Raw genomic sequence first — 23,702 nt, forward strand, 5'->3', positions numbered from 1 at the left:
AAAGGCAAACAATTATTATTTTTTTTAATGCTTGTTTTTGAGGGGAGGGACAGATAGAAAGGGGACAAAGGATCCAAAGCAGGCTCTGTGCTGACAGCAGAGAGCCTGATGTGGGGCTCGAAGCCACGAACTGTGAGCCGAAGCTGGACACTTAACCACTAAGCCACCCAGGCGCCCCTCAAGCATTATTTTAAAAAATCAACTAGCTTGCACAAGTTCCTATGTATGAAGAGCATATAATAAAGGTTTCCCTCTCTAACCCTCAATATGTAACTGTAGTTTTTCTATTCCCATAACCAAACTCAAAAACTTCAATCAACACACTGAAAGCAATACATTTTATTATGTATTTGACATAACATATCATGACCACATGATGAACCACAAAATACTAAAAGCTCTTTGGATACTGGCTGACGAACATTGTAGCAGCTGGCACAGAAACAAACTGGTGAAGTGAACAACCAGCCAAAAGATGATGGAATTTACAATGATCAGTTTCTTGGGTTTTTCATATCAATGCAACTTTTTTCCAGCCCTCAGAAACTTTGTGATAAACTCTTTTTTTTTTTTTTTTTAAGATTTCAGTAATCGGGGCACCTGGGTGGCTCAGTCAATTGAGCGTCCGACTTCCACTCAGGTCATGATCTTGCGCTTCTTGAGTTCGAGCCCCATGTCAGGCTCTGTGCTAACAGTTCACAGCCTGGAGCCTGCTTCGGATTCTGTATCTCCTTCTCTCTCTGCCCCTCCCTTGCTCACACTGTCTCTCAGAAAAAGAAAAAAATAAATAAACATTAAAAAAAAAAGATTTCAGCAATCTACTGCCTTTATAAAGATCATAGAACAAGGGATGCCCGGGTAGTTCACTCGGTTAAGTGTCCAATTTCAGCTCAGGTCCTATCTCATGGTTCGCTGAGTTTGAGCCCCACATGGGGCTCTCTGCTCTCTGTGCAGAGCTGACTTTGAATCCTCTGTACCCCCCCCCCCCCCGCCCCTCCACTGCTTGTGCTGTCTCAAAAATAAACATTTATAGGGGCGCCTGGGTAGCTCAGTCAGTTAAGCATCCAACTCTGGCTCAGGTCATGATCTCATGGTTTATGAGTCTGAGCCTCACATCGGGCTATATGCTGACAGCTCAGAGCTGGAGCCTGCTTTAGATTCTGTGTCTCCCTCTCTCTCTGTGCCTCCCCTGCTCACACTCTCTCCCTCTCAAGAATAAACATTAAAAAAATTTTTTTTAATTAAAAATATAAACATTTATAAACAAAGAAATCAATCATAGAACTAATTTTTACTATTTAGGTAAAGGCCCTGATAATTTTGCAAAATGTTACAGATGAAAGCACTATAGAGACCATGTAAAAATCAGTCCTCATGAACTATACAAATGACCCACCTGTGTATCTAGGACAAAGGTTTTGACACTACTACAAATCAATGTTTTTACTGATGACACTTTCTAGTTTCTCAGTGGCTTTCCAGATATGCAACATGTACTGGTTACACAGAGAAGAGCAAATCAGTAATCTATTAATGTAACTAAAAGCATCGTTTGGCTGGTTCAGTTGTAGAGCATGTGACTCTTGACCTTGGGTCATGAGTTTGAACCCCACAATGAGTTTACTTAAACAAAAACCATTCATTCTTGCATTATTTGGGAACATATAAATTGTTTGAACTGGATCTGTACTGCCAAATACTATAAATACAATTAATTACCTGGAAACTTCTAGAAGATAATCCCTAAGACAAATTAATGCTATATACGTATGTGTAATGACTTTCCAAATTTTACTATGAAGAGAATAGCTGTAAGCAATTAATTATATAGTTCTAATATACCTCTCATTGTTTTATTGTTACAGGTTAGGAAAGGCCCACAAAATACAATTTCTATATTCACCAAGAACAAAACACACATGAATGTTTAATCCAAAGAACTTTCTTTTCCTTACGTGCAGGCAGCTAATTGCTTAGGTTCTGAAAATGAGTCAGGAAGTGGGGTATTCAGAATCAGAAAATCTGAGTTCTCCCAATTGTCAAATATGACTCTGAGCGCTTACATGGACACAGTATTTACCTTTATCTACAAAACAGGGGTGTGACACACACCTCCACTATCCACTAGAGCAAGCTTTATGACACACAATGGTTATGATGCAAATGAGTGTTTCTGTAACCTATAAAAACTTACCAAGTTATGTAGTATTAAGACTTTTTTCATTTTAGAGGAAAAGAACACTAGTTTCCTCAAGTGTGTCCTTTTCAACTGTTCTGAACCTGAATATGTAATTATAATTAATAACACTGATACTGAGACACTTCCAAATATAAAAATAATTTAACACAATCAATGTAATGAAGATTTGACCTTCAAAGAAGAGCTATATACTTATTGTGTTCCAGCTTCTATTTATTCAAAACATTTAGGAACTGCATTCAGAAATGTTAAAGGCATGCAGAGAAGTCTCAATATTAGAGTCATATTTTGTGGTTTTGGAAAAAAATACAGCTCCAAATGGATCATCTACCCTTTTAAATTGGCTTCTAAAGATGTATATATGTCTAAATGCCATGTACAAAGACACACATACATAAAATCACACCTATCCTTAAAAAATGATAATGTATAATTATTGAGAGCAGGCAACAGATCCAAGTAAGACCACAAGATTCTGAGAAAGGGCACCATCCATCACTTAAGCGTAAGTTATATATGTAACTTTCCAATGAAAATACCTTAAAGAAGCTAACTATTTGGAGGGGTAAGTTCTGGAACATACATTAAAAAATAAAAAGCCAGATAAAAATCAGCCTGACATGAAACAGTCACACTTCATAAGTAATCAATAAATAAAATATCTAGGACTAGTTATTTCCAACCACACTCCAATGATGTCAAACGGTTTTGGTAAAAATAACAGGGAAGATGCTGAGGAGAGTGTTTTCTTGAAATGTTTATACATGAAAAGCCTAATGTTAAAAATATTTCCTACTGGGGCACCTGGCTTGTTCAGTCGGTACAGCATGTGACTCTTCATCTCAGGGTCATTAGTTCAAGCCCCACATTCGTTATTAGAGCACACTCACAAAAAAAAAAAAAAAAAAAAAATCATATTAAAATGAAGTCATTACTGAAGATTTTATTTGTAAGTAATCTCTATGCCCAACATGGGGATCGAACTTACAACCCCGAGATCAAGAGTTGCGGGCTCTACCGACTGGGCCAACCAGGCACCCCTAATGTTTCAAAATCATGTAATGAATGCCAATATTTTATAATTATTAAATATTTAACTATTTGCCCATCTGAATCATAACTGATTCTAAATGAATTAAGTCTAAGCTTACAAAATTTTACACCCCCAAGTTACAACACAACTTAGTCTCCATCCCTAAACTGCTTTAAAGAACACATTCCAGGGGAGCCTGAGTGGCTCAGTCAGTTAAGCGTCCGACTCTTGGTTTCAGCTCAAGTTATCATACATAACGGTTCATGGGTTCAAGCCCCGATTCAGACTCTGACAGTGTGGAACCTGCTTGGGATTCTCACTCACTCCCTCGCTCTCTGACCCGCCCCCACTCGCATGCACAAAGTCTGTCTCTCTCTCTCTCTCTCAATAAATAAATAAACTTAAGAAAGAAAAAAAAGAACACATTCCAAAGTTAAAATCACTTTCCATCTTCCTTCATCCATCTGACAATGATTAGTGACAAGAGGGACTTGGGCAGAAAGGCATAAGATAACTTCAAGAAGTTCTCCCACACCTAAGTATCTTACTTACAGGTATACATGGCCCACTCACCAGTTATAATCAAACCATGATGCATAACTAGGAATAATAATGTGATTGGTCTGCTCTGTCACATTATCTTCTCCTGGGTCAAGTGAACGACTCTGATCACCTTTGCTAGGATCTTCGTCTTCCTATAGAAAAGAAGCCAGAGTTGAGAGAAACAGAGAACTACAGAGAGATATGTAACAGCTTTCAAACTTCTGATATTAGGGCATAAAATGAGGCCACTTGATCCAATTTCAAGGATTAGAAAAACAAATTTCAAATAAAAACAACCCTTCACAGTTTTAAGGTACCTTCACAAGATTCCCAGATGACACAGCAGATTTTATTCCTTGCTTTTACAGATGAGGGAATCAACTCAAAGAAGACTCAAAACTTTTCTTACAATAGCTTGCTTCTTGCTTGTCTAGTTTTATCTAATCCTGGGGTCACATATCTAGCTCTCAAGTGATTTATAAGGAGGTGACTCAAAGACCCTAATGAAGCATAATGACAAGCTTTCCCCTATTCCAAAGATTCATCAGTAAGTATCTGCTAGCAGCTACATGCACCTTATTCATTCCTCACAGTAACAGCAGCTATTACTACTACTTTTGTGGGTGAGAAAATGATGCACAGAGCTATTAAGTTATAAACAGGGTAGGGGTGCCTGAGTGGCTCAGTCGGTTGAGCATCCGACTTCGGCTCGGTCATGATCTCACGGTTCATGAGTTCAAGCCCCACATCGGGCTCTGTGCTGACAGCTCAGGGCCTGGAGCCTGCTTTGGATTCTATGTCTCCCTCTTTCTCTGCTGCTCCCCTGCTCACACTCTGTCTCTCTCTCAAAAATAAGTAAAGATTAAAAAAAAAAAAACAGGGTAGAATTCCTGAGATCCCGGATTGAGGGCCTACACTCTTAATCATTTTCACTAATAAAAGTCAGCTCTGATTTTTATCCAATTTACAGAGGTTTTAACTAATGATTCCACCTGAAAACCTGGCCTGGCTAATACAATAATTTAAAAATCACTGCTGTGGGTCAAAACACAAGAACGTTTCTTATGCTTCCAGTAAAAAATAGTAATAATTACTTCTAAATAATATCATGTAATACAAAGTTTGTATTCAAATGGTTCCAATTAACCCAAAAATGCCCTTTATACATTTTTGTCCCCAAATCAGAACCTAATCAAGAAATCCATATTAAGTGACATTTGCATCTCTTCAGTTACCTTTAATCCCTGCCTTCCTCTGAGGGTGTATTTAATGAAATTCAAAGGTTTTAAAACTCCAGACCACACGACTTGTACAATGTTTAACAATTTCTATTTATCTTATTGATTCTTCATAATTAACTTGCAATTAAACATTTTTATCAAAAATATTACAGGAAGTTAAGTTTTTTGACACTCAGATGTTTTCCAATTTTATACAGTTAAATCTACAACCTTTCATCTGTGTTTTTACTGTTTTTATTCTTATGAAATTCTTTTCTATTAAAAACCAGTTCTACACTTTAATTTCTATCTTTAACTTCATTCAGTGTAAATATCTGTGCAGCATTATTTGAAGTGAGGATCTAGTATTACTGTCTAGAAACTTAAGACAGTAATTTCCTTAAGATCAATGAGTATAGAAAAAAGGTAATGTTTGAAAACCCCAAGGAACTCTGGTTGTTACTTAAATGATGGTGAAACAAGTATGCTAATATTGATGACAAAGGTAAGAAATGTTATCTCCCAAATCAGGGGAGCTAGTAAAAAATATGTACATGGTTAAAGTGGTTTTGAAATGAAGGTTTCACAAACTCAATTAGAACACAAAATATATCCTTTATTTAGGAGAGAATGGCACTGCAATTAATAAAGGCCAAGAGGGTGCACCGGGGTGGCTCAGTCAGTTAAGTCTCCGACTTGGGCTCAGGTCATGATCTCACCATTCATGAGTTCAAGCCCTGTGTCAGGCTCTGTGCTGACAGCTCAGAGCCTGGAGCCTGCTTCAGATTCTGTCCCTCTCTCTCTCTCTGCCCCTCCCCTGGGTGGCTCAGTCGGTTGAGCGTCCAACTTCAGCTCAGGTCATAATCTCACGGCTCGTGGGTTCAAGCCCCACACTGGGCTCTGTGCTGAGTGCTCAGACCCTGGAGCCTGCTTCGGATTCTGTGTCCCCTTCTCTCTCTGCCCCTCCCCCGCTCATGCTCTGTCTGTCTCTCAAAGGTGAATAAAGATTTAAAAAAAAAAACAAAAACTTTTTTCTTATTAGATAAAAAAATAAATAAATAAAGGCCAACAGTCTATGGTTTAATTATCTGAGTAAGGAAACACACGGGATGGCATCGTGGGACGAGGTGTTACAGTAAATACATCTAACAAGTTTTGGGTTCAGTTATACAACAGACTTAGCCTTGGTTTCAAAATGTCCCCTGCCCCTGGCATAAACAAAATCTCCTATGCCAATTGTTTGGCTTTTTATTTGGGTCTCTTTCACTACCACATAAGAGTATTTACACAAAATGATGACATATTTTTATAAATGTAACATTTGTTAACGATTTTAAGTAGTTGGTTAACTGAAGAAGTCTGATTTAAAAAAGAAAATCACAGAGGTGCCTGGCTAGCTCAGTCAGTGTAACATGCAACTCTTGATGTCAGGGTTATGAGTTCAAGGCCCACACTGGATAAGGGATAACTTAAAATCTTAAAAAAAAAAAAAATTAAAATCATAAGAACAATTCAGATGAAGAGCCTTACATAGAGGAGTTTCTTGAAATACTTTTCAGGGCAATCCTGTCATAAATAGGTTCATTCCTTGAATGTATAAAAACAATAAATGTCAATTTGGGGGATTTCTCTCACTCAATGAAAAAGAACTATCCATTTTCAGCAAAGGAAGAAAGTTATTTCAGAGAGATTAGGGATTAGTTACACTTATTAATAACACAAACGACAGTTTGAATGAACAATGGGCCATTTACTAAAAAGAAAAGTAAAATCCTGCCTTAAATCCAACACCTTTCAACAGCATAATTATTGATATGTCTCCACCATAGAACTGATCAAACAGGAAGCAGCTGACTGTAACGGCTCCAAAAAGGTTAAGAGCATGACCAAAAGCTGTACTGGCTGTGGACTGAAATTGTACTGATATAAATGGAAGGGAGAAAATCAAGGCAAGGTATGGTCCCTGCTCACCTGTACCATCGGATAACACCTGGAACACTGCACTCAGCTCTGATTACCACCTTGCAACCAGAGCTATAATGGAATTGGAAATTAGCATAGGAGAGACCCTACATGAGAAGATAGAAATTTCCTTTTAAAAAGTCTTAGGAGTCGAGAAAGACAAATTATTTCAGAGATGGGTTGAAAACAAAAAATTAGAAGGGCCTCAAAATTGAGTATTTCTAAGGCACTTTCAATCAGTGTTTCTACTCCATACATTGAACCCTTAGATAGCTACTTTTGCACCAGGCGTAATTAAATTGTTACCTTTCCTCCTGTTGTGACTGTTTCTTCATCCTGCTCATCTGCAAAATCAAAATATACAATTATGTAAAAATCAGGTATATATGCTCTTTGGATTACTTGGAAACTTCAAGATAATTTTTAAAACTTTATATAATTATTACTAGAGAGGGAAAAGGAAAGAAATAAAACATTATTAAAGCAAACCCACCTCTAATAATTCAGTAAAGTGATACTGTACACAGAAGCACAAAGATGAATAGAGCTTCAAGCATTAAATAATTAAAAATTTCCAACAACAGGGAATTTATAATTAATTACTGCTTAGGCTACTAATCTCAGTTATGATCTTGCTAATAAAAGGTAAGGGACTTGATTAGGACTCTAGCCACTTGAGATTTAATGAAACAAAGTAATGACATTTTGGATCTCAGAGGAAATGAGTTAAGAAATGAGGAGTAAAGAAAAGAGGTGAGAATCAATCACTACAAAGTCCTGGTAAGAGTGTTAATACCTTCTGAGGATAGAAGACTCCAAAACCTAAATGCTGGCCTTGCAAAAGAACAGGAATAAACCCAAGTATAATTTAAACCAGGCAGCTGATTTCCACAGCAAAAAGTAAAAGTGCCAGTGTGGACATCTGTTTATATATTAACTATTGCTGCGTTTACATGACAGTGGCAAAGTTGATTAACTGTGACAGAGACCATGTAGCCCATACTGTATAAAATACTAGCTGGCCCTTTCCAGATAAGTATGCCAACATCTACATTAGAGAATATAAAAAGATCAGTAATACATGAACAGTTAGTACTCAAACGTTCAACCATATTCTATAGAATGCCTCTACTATGTGTCCAAATGCTAAGGACACAATGAAAAACAAGAAAAGGTCCCTGTCTTCATTGAATTTACATCCCAGTTGGGAGTGGCAGGAGACTAGAGAGAAAATACACAAAAAGATTTCAGATGATGAAAGCTGGTATACAGAGAAAAACAAATATATTTTAGAGAGGGATTGGGTGGGTGAACCCTTCTAAATAAAGAGGGAAGAGTCTCTGAAAAGGTAACATTTTAGCTGAAACGTAAGGGAAGGACAAAAGCATTCCAGGGACAGGAAGCAGCCTGATCAAAGAGCCTCAGGTGGGGACGAACCTGACACCTTCACAAATCTGAAAGGTCACTATGAGCTTTGAAGGCTGGGAGAAATGAGCACAAGAGCAGAGTGCAGTGACACAAAGCACTGGCACTAAAGTTAGACCTAGACCGGAGTCTGTGCTCTGCTGCTTAATAGCTTTATGTTTGGAAACATTACCGAACCCCTCTAGGCTCATTTCCTCATTAATAACACAGGACTGGGGCACTTGGGTGACTCAGCCAGTTAAGCATCGAACTTCAGCTCAGGTCATGATCTCACTGCCTGGGAGTTTGAGCTCCGTATCGGGCTCTGTGCCGATAGCTCAGAGCCTGGAGCGTGCTTCAGATTCTGTGTCTACCTCTCTCTCTGCCCCTCCCCTACTCAAGCTCTGTCTGTCTCTCTCTCTCTCTCTCAAAAATAAATAAACATTAAAAAATTATTTCTTTAAAAAAACATAACACAAGACTAACATGGTTTTACAATGAAATGTGAACATATGTAGAATGATACCTGGCAGGTACTTAGGCAAAACAGAGATGGGCACTGTTGTTTGATTTCTAAGTTAGACAAACAACTGCTAGCAGGAATAGGAGATTCACCATGTGGTAAATAACTTATGGTCACCCAGTTCTGCACAGGGACTACTTTTTTTCTAGGAAGTGACTAACAGTTCTAAATAAGGCTGTCAAAATGAATTTTTTGTTCTTTGGATCTTGGTAAACCCCATGATAACCAATTTTTCACTAGATGGTGGTAACACAACTTAATGATCTCTCTCTGGTCAAAACATACCATTTAAATTTAGTTTGACAGGGGCGCCTGGGTGGCTCAGTCGGTTAAGCTTCCAACTTCGGCTCAGGTCATGAGCTCATGGTTCATGGGATCAAGCCCTGCTCTGTGCTGATAGCTCAGAGCCTGGAGCTTTGAATTCTGTGTCTCCCTCTCTCTCTCCCCCTCCCCCACTCAAGCGCTCGCTCTCACTCGTGCGCTCTCAAAAATAATAAACATTAAATACAAAATTTTAAATAAATAAAAATATATTTAGTTTAACAGATTTCTGTCCCAGAGGTAGTCTTGGTACCCAAAGGAAATTGACTTCTGCTAATACTAAAGTAGGAGGGCCACCTGCTTATGGATTCCTAAACAGTACTCATAAATGTTCTCTTCCTCCTTCTAGATGTGGACAATCACACTCTCACCTCAGCCCCTGGATCTGGACCTTTCAGTGATCTCAAGGAAGGAAGGAAGGAAGGAAGAGAGGGAGGGAGGGAGGGAGGAAAGGAGGGAGGGAGGGAGGAAGGAAAGGAGGGAGGGAGGGAGGAAGGAAAGGAGGGAGGGAGGGAGGGAGGGAGGAAGGAAGGAAGGAAAGAAGGACTGGGGATATTTAGCTAGGTGACATGTAAGGCAGAATATGGACCAGTTAAAACAATAAACAACTCTGTGAAGAGGAATTCCCAGTTGATGAATCAGTTACCCTTGACACATGGTTCAGGTTATCTAATGCAGAAAGCCAGATGATTAAGTGATACGTGGAAAAGCCTGTTGGTTCCTAGATGAGAGGCCAGGACAACAATTTAAAATTCCACAGACTCTAGCTCTCCAGCTGCGATGAGCAGCATCTTCAGCCATAACACCCCTGCTGTGTTAAAAAAAAAAAAGAGCTCTTATACCCAGCACTGAAAGTTTTAGATCCAATTGAAACTTCTATCCAGTTCTTAAAACTGGCTTCGATTTGACTACTTTGATAAAGTCCATTAAAAAAACACTCTCATAGTAGCTCCCATTTTTAAAAGGACAATTGTCTACGCTCATAAAACTACAGATTGATTCCTTTTTAGGATGTATAATTAAAAAAACAGAAACTATCAGGGCTCCTGGATGGCCCAGTGGGTTGAGCATCCAAGCCTTGATTTCGGCTCAAGTTATGGTCCCAGGGTCATGGGGTCAAGGTAAGCGTGGGCTTGTGCTAAGCGTGGAGCCTGCTTAATATTCTTGTGCGCTCTCTCTCCCTCCCTTCCTCTCCCAAGCTCTCTAAAATAAAGGTAAAATAAAATAAAATGGGTAATTAAAAAAAAAAGAAACTATAATTCTATTTAACAAACTGTCCCAGTAAAGAGTATCCAGTCTTAACAATCATTTACTCTGCCACATTACAGAAAACATTAAAAGTCTATGTATAGCTAGTTTTCTTTTCTTGGCCTTTGATTCAGTGGACAAGTACCAGTTGTGGAATAGACAAGCTTATAGAAAATGGAAATTATTAATAGTTATTAATATTCTACTAAGAATGTTAAAAGACAATTAAGATAGAAATGTTCTGACAGCATTTGTTTCATTTATTTTGTTGACCTAACACCAACTTTACATAAACTGTCATCAAGATAATTTTCTATTTCTACTTCTGACATCAAAATTTGGACCTGATGTTCAATGATAGGCTTTAAGCCAGAAAAGGAGGATATAGTGAAATGAAGTAAAAAAAAAAACAAAAAACAAAAAACAAAAAACAAAACAAAACAAAACCTCACTACCTACTAGCTGCCATCAAGAATCTCTGTAATTTATTTGAAATACAGAATTCACTTAGTGAAAAGATAAAGAAACTGAAGTTTCATTTTCCACATAAGGAGACCTCAAAAACCCCTTTCAGGTGTAAAATTCCCTAAAGTCAAAAATTCAGTATAAATTTATAAATATATAAATTATATAAATCCTGAAAACACTAGGTTCTCCCTTAATTTTTACAAGTGAACAGAGAAACTGAGATCCATATACAATTCTCAAAAACAAAGATGTTTACAACCACCTCTACTTTTTTTAAGTGGAACAAGTGACTACGTTCCTCTCTCCCACCCTCCAGCACATCCAAGGACCATGATGTCCTCATAAAAATGTACTCTGTATAATTTGTAAATACTACTATGAATGGATGATAGGATTCTCATTTTATACTATTTAGCCAACTAGAAGAAATACTTTAGGAAACGGAAGTATTTAAGAGTCAACAGACTTAAAAAAAAAAAAAAAGGCAATAGACTTTTGCTCTAAAGATGCAAAAATCAGTAAAGAGTAGAAAATAAGGATCACAGGAATTTAAATTTCCTAATATGGCAGCAAACCAAACTAACAGTGGTGCTAGGGTGACCACGGTCACTATCTGCGCTGGAAAGCATAGCAACTGGAAGCAACATCTCTCAGGAAAGGAAGAATCATTAGAGGATATGAATCAATAAGAGAGACAACAACACAGAAGTGTACAGATTGTTTGGTTTTTACCTAGATCTGCCACAGTTCCTCCTTTAACAGGTGTATTTTCACTATCTTTCTTTGGGTTCACTAGAAAGAAAAAAAAGAGTCATGATTTAGGGGGAAAGTTCTACTTTTTTAAAAGAAGAAAAAATAAAAGATGATTAAAAAGTACATGAATCTCATTGCAAACCACCACCATCCAGTGTTCACCTTCATGAAAAACTGTAAATCTGATGAAAAAAATACTAACACTTAATATAAGACTGCCATTTTGCAATTAATTACCCAAGCATCAATTTTTTCATGATAAAAGTACACAATACACAAATATAGAGAGCAAAACCTGAAAAGAACCTTTCAATCCCTTCCCCCAAAGTATTTTTTATTACATTTTCTGTGTGTTTGTGGATTCCCATTTTTGTGCCATTCATTTAGGTAAATAAACTCAGGGAGAACTGATAACTATTATATATCTCTGTAAACTTCAAAACCTATATGAGGGGTTTAGGGGCTCCTGAGTGGCTTGGTCAATTAAACATCTGACTTTTGGTTTCAGCTCAGGTCACGATCTCACAGTCATAGGATCAAGCCCTAGGTCCCACTCCATGCTGAGTGTGGAGCCTGTTTGAGCTTCTCTCCCTCACTCTTTGACCCTTCCTGTTCATATTTTCTTTCTCTCAAGGTAAATAAATAAACCTAAAAAAACCCACAAAACCTGTATGAGGGGTTTAAATCTTACAGCTCTGTTATCCATACTGTGCTTCTTCCTTAGCATTCTACCCATGTCATTCAACTGTGTGCCTATATGACCATTCCATGTTAAGTGTTTTTAGTTACATTTATAGTCAAATTATATACAACTATTTCATTTAAATGAAATGAAATGAATCCACTGTGTCCATGGATGGGTCATACATAAGGTAACCAGCCCTATATTGATGGCAACTGTTGTTTATTTTCAATTTTTCACTATAACATAATCCACATCCTCTTACATTCATCTTTTTTTTAATTTTTATTTTATTTTATTTTTTTTGAGAGAGAGACAGAGTGTGAGCGGGGGAGGAGCAGAGAGAGAGAGAGAGGGAGACACAAAATCTGAAGCAGGCTCCAGGCTCCGAGCTGTCAGCACAGAGATCAATGCGGGACTTGAACTCACAAGCTGTGAGATCATGACCTGAGCCAAAGTCAGACGCCCAACTGAGCCACCCAGGTGCCCCATCTTACATTCATCTCTAAGCGTGCCTATAATTACTTAAAATGGGCTCTGAAATTAAAACTGGTACTGCACATACACATTAAAATTGAACAAATAAATTGTGTTAAGTGGCTTCATTAATTTATACTTCTACCAACAGCAGCTGAAAATACCCACTTTCTCAAAACATTAGTACTCTGTGAATCATCTATTTTCTAAGTCTGGAAAAACTAACAGATGAAAAGTGTTACTTTAATAATTTATATATCCTTGATTAAGAGAAGTTGAACATCTTTCCACACATTTAATGGCCCTGAAATGTGATAAAATTACCAGTACATAAATACTTTGCCCTTAAATACGAATCAAAAACACATTGAGATACCACCTCACACCGGTGAGAGTGGCTAACATTAACAACTCAGGCAACAAGAGATGTAGGCTAGGATGTGGAGAAAGAGGAATCCTTTTGCACTGCTGGTGGGAATGCAAACTGGTGCAGCCACTCTGGAAAACAGTGTAGAAGTTCCTCAAAAAGTTAAAAATAGAACTACCCTACAACACAGCAATTGTAATATTAGGTATTTATCCAAAGGATACGGGTGTTGATTGAAAGGGGTACATGCACCCCAATGTTTTTTGCCAGTGCTATTGACAACAGCCAAAGTATGGAAAGAGACAAAATGTCCATCGACTGATAAATGAACAAGATGTGGTGTAGGGGCGCCTGGGTGGATCAGTTAGTTAAGCGTCTGACTTCAGCTCAGATCTGATCTCATCATTCTTGAGTTCAAGCCCTGTGTCGGGCTTTGTGCTGACAGCTCAGAGCCTGAAGCCCACTTCAGATTCTGTGTCCGCCTCTCTCTCTGACCATCCCCCACTTGCATTCTATGTCTCTTTCTCAAAAATAAACATTTAAAAAATTTAAAAAAAAGACATCACACACACACACAGAGGAATATTACTAGGAGATCAAAAAGAACGAAATCTTATCATTTGCAACAACATGGATAGAACTAGAGTATACTAAGCTAAGCAGAATAAGTCAGAGAAAAATATATGATTTTACCCATATATAGAATTTAAGAAACAAAACAGATGAACCTAGGGGGAAGGAAGCAAAAATAAGATAAAAACAGAGAGGTAGACTCTTAAATACAAAGAAAAAACAGGGCTGCTGGCAGGGTGTTGGGTGGGGGTATGGCCTAAATTGGTGATGGGCATTAAAGAGGGCACTTGTTAGGATGAGCACTGGGTATTATATGTCAGTGATAAATCTCTAAATTCTATTCCTGAAATCATTAACACTATATGTTAACTAACTTGGGATTTAAATTTTAAAAATAAATAAATAATAAAGTAGGTCTTCCAGTGGGGAGGGGAGGAATACATATTTAGGGTTCGAATTCTTTGTTAAATGACTAATGAATATTTCATCTAAGGCTAACACTTGCATTAAGTACATCAATATTTGGAAGTTTACTTAAATAATTTTGTTTTTAAATTTGGGACTTGAATCCACCTGAAGCTTAAACTCTTATTTATTTTTTTTTTAACGTTTATTTATTTTTAAGACAGAGAGAGACAGAGCATGAACGGGGGAGGGTCAGAGAGAGGGAGACACAGAATCTGAAACGGGCTCCAGGCTCTGCGCTGTTAGCACAGAGCCCGACGCAGGGCTCGAACTCACGGACTGCGAGATCGTGACCTAAGCCGAAGTCGGCCGCTTAACTGACTGAGCCACCCAGGCGCCCCTTAAATTCTTATTTATGACACAAAAAAGAATACAAAATTTTTCCAGATGTATTTATGCAACTGTTTGGTCTTTTCCCACAAACTGGCACTGCGAAAGTAACAGTAAATTAAATTTATAAACAAATATGGATCTACAGTTGAACCAACCATTCTACTCCACTAAGGGATTCAGCCATTCCTGTGTCGAAATCATATTCTATTCATTATTACAGGTTTATAGTTTAGACAGTTATCTATTAAAACTACCACCACCTTCTTAGTTTTTTTTATTTAAAATAAATATTTCGGGGGTGCCTGGCTGGCTTAGTCCAAAGAACATGCAACTCTTTTTTTTTTTTCGTTTTTTATTTATTATTTATTTTTGGGACAGAGAGAGACAGAGCATGAACGGGGGAGGGGCAGAGAGAGAGGGAGACACAGAATCGGAAACAGGCTCCAGGCTCCGAGCCATCAGCCCAGAGCCTGACGCGGGGCTCGAACTCACAGACCGCGAGATCGTGACCTGGCTGAAGTCGGACGCTTAACCGACTGCGCCACCCAGGCGCCCCAGCAACTCTTGATCTTGGGGTTGTGAGTTTGAGCTCCACGTTGGCTGCAGAGATTACTTAAATAAATAAACTTAAAAAAATAAAATAACGAAGGGTGCCTGGGTAGCTTAGTCAGTTATGCGCCCAACTTTGGCTCAGGTCATGATCTCACAGGTTTGAGGGTTAAAGCCCCGCATCAGGCTCTGTGCTGACAGATTGAGCCTGGAGCCTAAAGCCTGCTTCAGACTGTCTCCTTCTCTCTCTCTCTCTCTCTCTCATCCTTCCCTTGTTCAAAAAATCATAATGGCAGACTTATGCCCAACCACATCAACAATTCTGTTACATTTTAGTGGGCTTCATATTCTAATTAAAAACAGAAAATGTGGGGACATTTGGGTGGCTCAGTCAGTTAATCGACCAACTCTTGATTTCGGCCCAGGTCACGATCTCACGGTTCCTGGAATGGAGCCCCACGATGGGCTCTGAGGTGACAGTAAAGAGCATGCTTGGGATTCTCTCTCCCTCTCCCTCTCTCTCTGCCCCTCCCCCACTCACTCTTTAGGCATGCATGCACACGCTCTCTCTCAAAATAAATAAATTTGAAAAAAAATGTGGTGAGAACAGACTTTCTAAAAAATAATAAACAGATTTTAAAAAAGTGTTTTTTTAGGAGAATAAAAACAAAACAATATCCTGTTTAAAAGTGATATACTTTACATAATCAAAGTGAAACTAACAGGATGCAAGAGAGATGTAAGTCAGAAATCTAAAGTGTAAGAACAGGGGCACCTGGGTGACTCAAGCATATGACTCTTGATTTCGGCTTAGGTCATGATCTCACCATTAGATCAAGGCCCACATAGGGCGCCGCGCTGACAGTGTAAAGCCTGCTTGGGTTTCTCTCTCTCCCTTCTCTCTGCCCCTCCCCCATGCGCACACAGGAGAAGGACAGAGAGAAATAACTAAACCTTAAAATAAATATTTATTAATAAATAATGAATTTTAAATAAATAAACTTTAAAAACTAAAGTGTAAGAACAAAGCTGTGTAATTTACAGAACTGCTATATTGGAGCTGAGTACATGAGGACTAATACAAAAAATGTAGAAGCAAAGAACAGTGTGGTTTGACGAGCTTTATTATTACCAGAGAACCTGGCCTTCAAGACAAGCACTACAATGGCACCTAGAGACACACAACACAAGAGTCAGTTCATCAGGAGGACATGATGGTACTAAATGTATATGCCCTTAAGTAACAGAGCTTCAAAGTATATGAAAATACATAAGAGAAAAAAAATTCACAGGAATCAGAGACAAAAACAGACAAACCCACAAATACAGTTAACTAACATCCTACTCCCAATAACTGATTTAAATAGATTAAAATGTACATGGATAAGTGCTCCACCTTCTCATATGTATATTCATTCTACCAGGATTTAAGAACAATTAATTTTATTTTTTTTTAATGTTTTTATTTATGTTTGAGACAGAGAGAAACAGAGCATGAGCAGGGGAGGGGCAGAGAGAGAGGGAGACACAGAATCCGAAACAGGCTCCAGGCTCTGAGCTGTCAGCACAGAGCCCGACGCGGGGCTCGAACTCACAGACTGTGAGATCACGACCTGAGCTGAGGTCGGACGCTTAACTGACTGAGCCGCCCAGGTGCCCCAAGAACCATTAATTTTAAAGTATTGCTAAATTTAGAGAACTTTTTAGTCACAGTGTTTTTCTCAATAAGCAGCAAAAGTACACCAAAAGATTGTGAACCAGGTAATTTCATAAACATTTTGACCTTGAAAGTCGGTAACCAGGGACACAGAGCAAGAAATGATTCATTCCAAAGCACTGCTAAGAATGATTAAATCACACTAATACTCTCATAGTCTAGACAGAAGAATACAAACCATTTTTTGGAAGTACCACTTCCTCTATGTTGGGTACTGGTGTTGGGTCTTCCATGTCCTTGGTAAGATCTTCTTGCTCATCTTCCTCTTTCTGACTTCTGCGCTTCCCATAAAGACTAGCTTGGCTAAAACACACAAGGTATGTAAACATGTAAATAAGAATGACTATAGCTACTCATAGCAGACAATTTCAAAGGCTTTACCTCATTGTTATAATCTATGCTCAGAATTGCTTTAAAAGACAAATAGAAATTAAAAAAAAAAAAAAATTAGGTACATTCCCAAATTACATCTAACCAGCCAAAAGGAAAATAAAGGTTATTGGGCATAAGAAATGAGTACAGAAATCCTACGATACAAATTGCAGACAGCATCCTAAAGGGTTTTAAATTAGTGTAATAAAAGAACATCTGCTAAGGATATACGGCACATACTTTATCTCACATCATAAACAATCACTTACATAAGAAATTTTCTCAAAGATACGTATAACCATATTTTCCTAGCTTTGTATCATCCAAATATCAGGAAATGCAAAGTAAAATCACCTAGGATGGTACTATTTTTTTGTAAAAATTGCTATTGCTCTTTCTTTAGTTTATTTCAAAACTAACATATTCCAGAAAGCAGATTAGGGTTCAAACAAGAATGGAATAATTCCTTACCTTGAGGAATTACACAGGATACAAGACAGAAATTATCATCAACCTCCAATAACACGATGTGTACCAACACAGAGAAATAAAAATATATTTTTTATAATAAATAAATAATTAAATATTCCAAGAAAATAAGAGTTAATCAGGATTGAAGGGACAATTAAGCTAACTTGGAACTCTAACAATTCACCAAAAAGTAGGCAATATTTCAGGATGATGAATGAAGGCATAAAGGTATTAAGAAATAACCTGTTCTGGGGAGGAATAAGCAGGAACCCTGAGCACACTGGCAAGTGAGAAGCAGTGGAGAAAGAAGTGATGGGAACACTCAGTGGGCCAGCACGAGTCCTCACACTGCTGAGAGAGTGAGCAAAGTTCTCTTCTAAGAAGGAAAAGATACTGGAATAGATTAGAATCAGGTATATAGGCAAAAATATTTTTAAAAATTTTAATAAAAACTCCATGACAATTGTTTAAAAGTGTATGAACCTAAAGGTGGCAGGGAGATAAAATATGTTTAAAAAAAAAAAAAAAAAAAAAGGAAGAAAAGAAGCAGGGAAGATCAATAAACAAACATTAGGAAAATAAATGTCAGTGTTTTTTTGCTAAAGGAACTTACAATGAAACTCAAATGCCTGCTCATGAGGGGACAGATGTATTCAGTTGAAGGACATACACACATCTATCTGGAGACTCAATCTGGTGGGCTTTACACTCAGAGGGGAGGATCACTGTGAGCCTCCTAGACACCACGTCTTGGTTTGGTGACCACTGGTGTCCTGGCACTGCACCTCAGCCCTTAAGTGGGAAGAAGGGTACATCGATTTCAGGCCCAGGAACACCTGGCAAAGTTGTGTGGCTTTCTTCACAGGGCTATCAGGGAGCTCTGAATTCTCTGCACATCAACCATAAGGTTCAGATTAGAGATTTAAGAAATAAGGTTACTCTCATAATAGCTAAAGAAAAATCTATTTTTGTGAGTTTTTTATATCATAGTATATTTGACAAAATGACAAAACTTAGACCTTTTTCACATCCCTAGAAGTTTCCAGGCATAGTTAACAATGGTTCCGATAACCCTACCCTTCAAGAAATAACATGATTCAAGGCATGTTCTGGGCATAAAGAAACGCTAATTTAGCCACAGAGTCAGTAAGAGGAAGCTAGTGGAAAGAAGATACAAAATACATCTTTACAGTCCAGTCAACAGCCAAAAATTTAACCAATTTATAGTCACATGAAAGCATAAATTTTGCAAGCTGTCATTTTCTAAGACTAAAATTATTTTGAGCCAGACAAGCCTGAAATTAAGTATCTACTTAATATATAAATGTTAGGTATTATCTGCCATTTATTAAGTATCTATTTCAGGCCAGAACCTGCACAGGGGCTTTAAAGTCTCACTTAATCCCCAAAACAACTTATTCAACAGAAACCAAAATCCCCACTCAAGCAAGATTTACTGAGTACAAATGTGATGCCCTGAACAAGGCACTACGTTGAACATGAAATGGACATAGGTTCATTTCCTCTAGGAGTCATTCTGATCACAAATAGGACAGGTGGTAAAATGAGAGACACTAATTTCTTGGTGAAATTAATGAATATATAATTTCTTAAATTCCTTACCAGCCACATTGCTCAATATACAATTAGATACAGAAAAAAGACTGTATTCAAGGTGCCAACATCAGATGGCCATCTTACAAAGGAGATGAAGAAAGGAGAAGGAAGAGAGAGGGGAAGAAGAAAAGGAAAGAAAGACAAAGAGCCAAACAATCTACCCTCAGACCTTGATGGTGACAGAATTTAGTTGAAAGGATACAGGAACAGGAAGCTGAGCGTCCAGCTTTGAATCCTGACTCTAAGCAAAAATCTCTATGTGACCTTGGAAAAGTCACCTCTCTACCCTGAACCTCAATCCCTGCTTCCTAAGATAAAGATGTTTATGATACTTCAAAGATCCCTTTCAGTTTTAAGATTCTGTACATGGTTTCCACTCTCACTAAGCTGTGAACCAAACCTACAATCCAGAAGCCCAAGGTTTATCGCCTTCCCACAGCTAGCCCAGAGAGAGAAAAATGGGTTCTCTCTGAATTTGATCATGGAATTGGAGTGGCTATATTTTAAATACAAATTAGATATCATAGCATGTTTTCTGTGGAATATAAAGTTAAATAAGTGTGTGTGTGTGTGTGTGTGTGCGCGCGTGCGTGTGTGTGTATGACGCACTATTATCCAGCCATAAAAAAAAAAAAAGGAAATTCTGTTACTTGGGACACCAGGAATGGACCTTGAGGTCATTTTGCTAAGTTAAATAACTATGAGAAAAATAAATACCATATGATCTCTCTTATATGTGGAATCTAGGAAAAAAAATCATAGAGGGAACACACTGGTGTTGCCAAAGGCAAGGGGTGTGGAGCATGGGTGAAGCTGGTGAAAAGGTATAAACTTCCAGTTATAAAATAAATAAATCCTGGGGGTGTAATATACAGTATAGTGGCTGCAGTTAACACTATATTGTGTATCTGGAAGTTGCTAAAAGAGTAAATCTTAAAAGTTCTCATCACAAGAAAAAATTCTAACTATGTGTAGTGTTGGATGTTAATTAGACTATGATTATGTCACTGTACAGATCTCCTTGAACACAAGGTGCCTTAGCATAAATACAACGTAAGATGGCCATCAGATAACATCTGACAAGATGAGCTGCCAAAGTCAGCCAACTTCCAGTATAAATGTAAGTCAGCCACCTTCCCTTGAGCAAAACTTCCAGTATAAATGTAAAAATGTGGAACATCCTTTAGAGTTTGTTTTAATGCCTTCTGAGTCACGCTGCAGTTCTTACCCTTTCTTTCCACTTTTCTTCCGGGATTCTGTGGGTGTTGGAGGTGGAGGGGAAGGCGAATGTTTCCTCTTTCGAGCATTAGCTGATGCTTTCCTATCTCTTCTCTCTGGACTTCTGACTGGCTAGGAAGAAGTAAATGGAAATGAATATCAGCCAGCTTTTCGGACTCCTCCATTTCAACAAACCTTTGCCCAAGGTGGGTTTTCACCTAGCTCAGAGCAATTGAAAGGAACATCATTAAGTGTCTTGGACCACCCACAGTCAAGACTTTTTCTGACCCTCCAGGTGATGCAGCACCAATGGAAATATCAAAACCATCCCCCAAGTATTCAAACTATGCTACAAAACAGACATGCCCAAATCCTGCACAACTAAAATATGTTCCTGTTCACATTATTTCCAGATGGGAAAAGCACTTTCAACAACTACTGAAGAATATGAAACATATGCTATTAGATTAATAATATACAAAGACTGGTGAATAATCTTGTACAAATGTATCTGAAACTGCTCCTGACACATCAGTAAAAGGAATATGAGAAAATTTTATGACATAAAAGATGTTAAATAAGATTGCAATTTATGATTTAAAAGTCAATCTACAGAAGTACAAATATCTCTATTTGCAGCTGGCATGATCTTATACATAGATAAGCCTAAGGAATCTAGAAAACACTTTCAGAGCTAAAGAGTTCAGCAGGTGCAGGATACACATATCAATATACAAAAGTCACCCTGTAGATGATAACTATGGATTTCATAAAACAGACAATAAAGAGTTAACACCTAAGATGACCCAAAGTACTATATTTGAGGTGCAAAAAATAAAAATAAAAAAACCAGAGATTAAAACATCAATTAAACATTCATTATCTCTGGTACCATCATACTCCTTACAACTATCTGCTTCCTTTCAGAAGCTCTGTAGCATCAAATGGAAATCTGAGTCATTGTACAGAGCTATATAAGAAGCTTTAGAAAAAATCTAAACTGCACACACTGTACAGTAAGTCTGAAGCTAAACATTAAAAAAATCTTTTTTTAATGTTTATTTATTTTTGAGAGAGAGGGAGAGACAGAGCACAGCAGGGGAGGGTCAGAGAAAGGGAGACACAGAATCGGAAGCAGGCTCCAGGCTCTGAGCTGTCAGCACAGAGCCCGACACGGGGCTCGAACTCACAAACTATGAGATCATGACCTGAGCTGAAGTCAGACATTTAAATGACTGAGCCACCCAGTTTTTTAAAATTTATTTATTTAGAGAGGAGACAGAAAGAGAATACCAAGCAGGCTCCACACTGTCAGCACAGCCCAATGCAGGACTCAAGCTCACAAAGTGTGACATCATGACCTGAGCCAAAACCAAGAGCCAGACGCTTAACCGAATGAGCCACCCAGACACTCCTGAAGTTAAATTTTTAAAAAGAGCTATTAACGTTTTCTTGTTTTTTTTAATTTTACATAGAGAAAGACAGCATAAGTGGGGGAAAGGGGCAAAGGGAGAGAGAATCTTAAGCAACCTCCGTGCTCAGTGCAGAGTCTGACACAGGGCTCAAACCTACGACCCTGGGATCATGACCTGAGCCAAAATCAAGAGTCAGATGCTCAATCACAAGAGCCACCCAGGCACCCCTTAACATTTAAGTAGGCTGGCTCCACGTCCAACATGGGTCTTGAACTCGTGACCTTAAGATCAAGAGCTGTTTGCTCTATCAACGTAGTCAGCCTGGTGCCCGCCCCTAAAAATACAGATTAAATCAATTTTCGGGCACCTGGATGGCTCAGATGGTTGAGCATCCAACTTCAGCACAGGTCATGATCTCGCTGTCCGTGAGTTTGAGCCCCGCGTCGGGCTCTGTGCTAACAGCTCAGAGCCTGGAGCCTGCTTCAGATTCTGTGTCTCCATCTCTCTCTGCTCCTTCCCCGCTCATGCTCTGTCTCTGTCTCTCAAAAATGAATAAATGTTTAAAAAAAATTCTTTTTAAATCGATTTTTACAGAATCTCCCTAAAAATAAGTGAATAAATTAATAAACCATCTATATCTGAACAGAAATGGCTATAGGCAGACCTGTTTAATAATGTGATGTAGAAATGAGACTATTCCTAGTGACAAAAAAGACTTGGTTGGAAATACAGTAAAGGAAAACAAATATGTAAGCATATGGGGGGAGGGGGGCACTAAATAAAAAAAATAAGATTTAAGTCAAATTCCAAAGCAAATAAGGACAAATTAAAAATCAAAGGCTATGAAAACGTCCCAGCTTCTTTTAAGTAGGCTTCATGCCCACTGCAGAGCCCAACGTGGGTCTTCAATTCACAACTGTGAGATCCAGACCTGATCTGAGATCAAGTGTCAGACACTTAAATGACTCAGCCACCCAGGCACCTCGAAAAAGACCCACTTTTAAAAAATTTTTCTTAAAAATAAAAAAATACACACAGCATGACAAAGAGTTTTAGTAAGAAAGTGTCAGCTGAAAAGAGATATGAAAAAACTGTACATTCTAAGTGAACAGTTAAAAGTATTTCTGTCTCAACAATTTTTCAAAGAAGTAAAATACAAAACAAAAAGCAAAAACTTTACGCGTCCCCAGTAAAAGGGAATGAGAATCTTACCGAAGCGGGTCATCAGCCAACAGATCAACACATCCAAACCTTCTTCTCAGAACCCCCTCCCTCTCGTGACGCATCTACCTCCCAAGTTGTGGCTTCTCAAGAATCATGGATAAATATTAGGTGGTTGGGCTTCTTAACACTTTAAAGAGTAATAAATCTCACATCCTCCCACCTTTGAGACCTTGAAGGCCTATACTTTGTACTACCTACTGTGTATGTATATGGCAACAAAGCTATTCAAAACTACTAAGACAAAACCAATTTTCCCTTGAAAAATCAACACCTAAATTAAATTATCCCGTGATAATATTTGGTTCACAAAATTAAAACTCAGGTCTAGAAAGGAAAATCAACTACACTAGGGGTGCCTGGCTGCCTCAGTTGGTAGAGCATGCGACTCCTGATCTTGGGGTTACATTCGAGCCCTGTGCTGGGTGTAGAGATTACACAGAAAAATCAGCTGGAATGCTGCCACACTGCATGCGTCACTTTAAATCTCAATGACCCTTTGAGACTTCCTTGCCCCTTTTGTGGGAATGCCGGCTCCTGAGATGGCTGT

The 23,702-nt window shown here is 38.2% G+C and overlaps 1 protein-coding gene across 4 annotated transcripts in view; it reads right to left on the reverse strand.

Annotated features, from left to right (window-relative positions):
• SMARCC1 (SWI/SNF related, matrix associated, actin dependent regulator of chromatin subfamily c member 1) overlaps window positions 1–23,702 on the reverse strand; it is a 172,199-nt gene that overhangs the window by 95,567 nt on the left and 52,930 nt on the right. For all 4 annotated transcript variants that reach the window (XM_053897598.1, XM_053897597.1, XM_053897600.1 and 1 more), the window contains exons 10-14: window positions 20,527–20,648; window positions 17,017–17,141; window positions 11,655–11,714; window positions 7,265–7,302; window positions 3,807–3,928 (exon numbers count right to left, since the gene is read on the reverse strand). In XM_053897598.1, coding sequence (XP_053753573.1) covers window positions 3,807–3,928; window positions 7,265–7,302; window positions 11,655–11,714; window positions 17,017–17,141; window positions 20,527–20,648 — 467 coding nt within the window. The remainder of the gene's footprint in view (window positions 1–3,806; window positions 3,929–7,264; window positions 7,303–11,654; window positions 11,715–17,016; window positions 17,142–20,526; window positions 20,649–23,702) is intronic.

Source organism: Panthera pardus, unplaced genomic scaffold, assembly GCF_024362965.1.
Source record: "Panthera pardus isolate Hobbes unplaced genomic scaffold, ASM2436296v1 HiC_scaffold_8, whole genome shotgun sequence".
NCBI classification, from domain to species: Eukaryota; Metazoa; Chordata; class Mammalia; order Carnivora; family Felidae; genus Panthera; species Panthera pardus.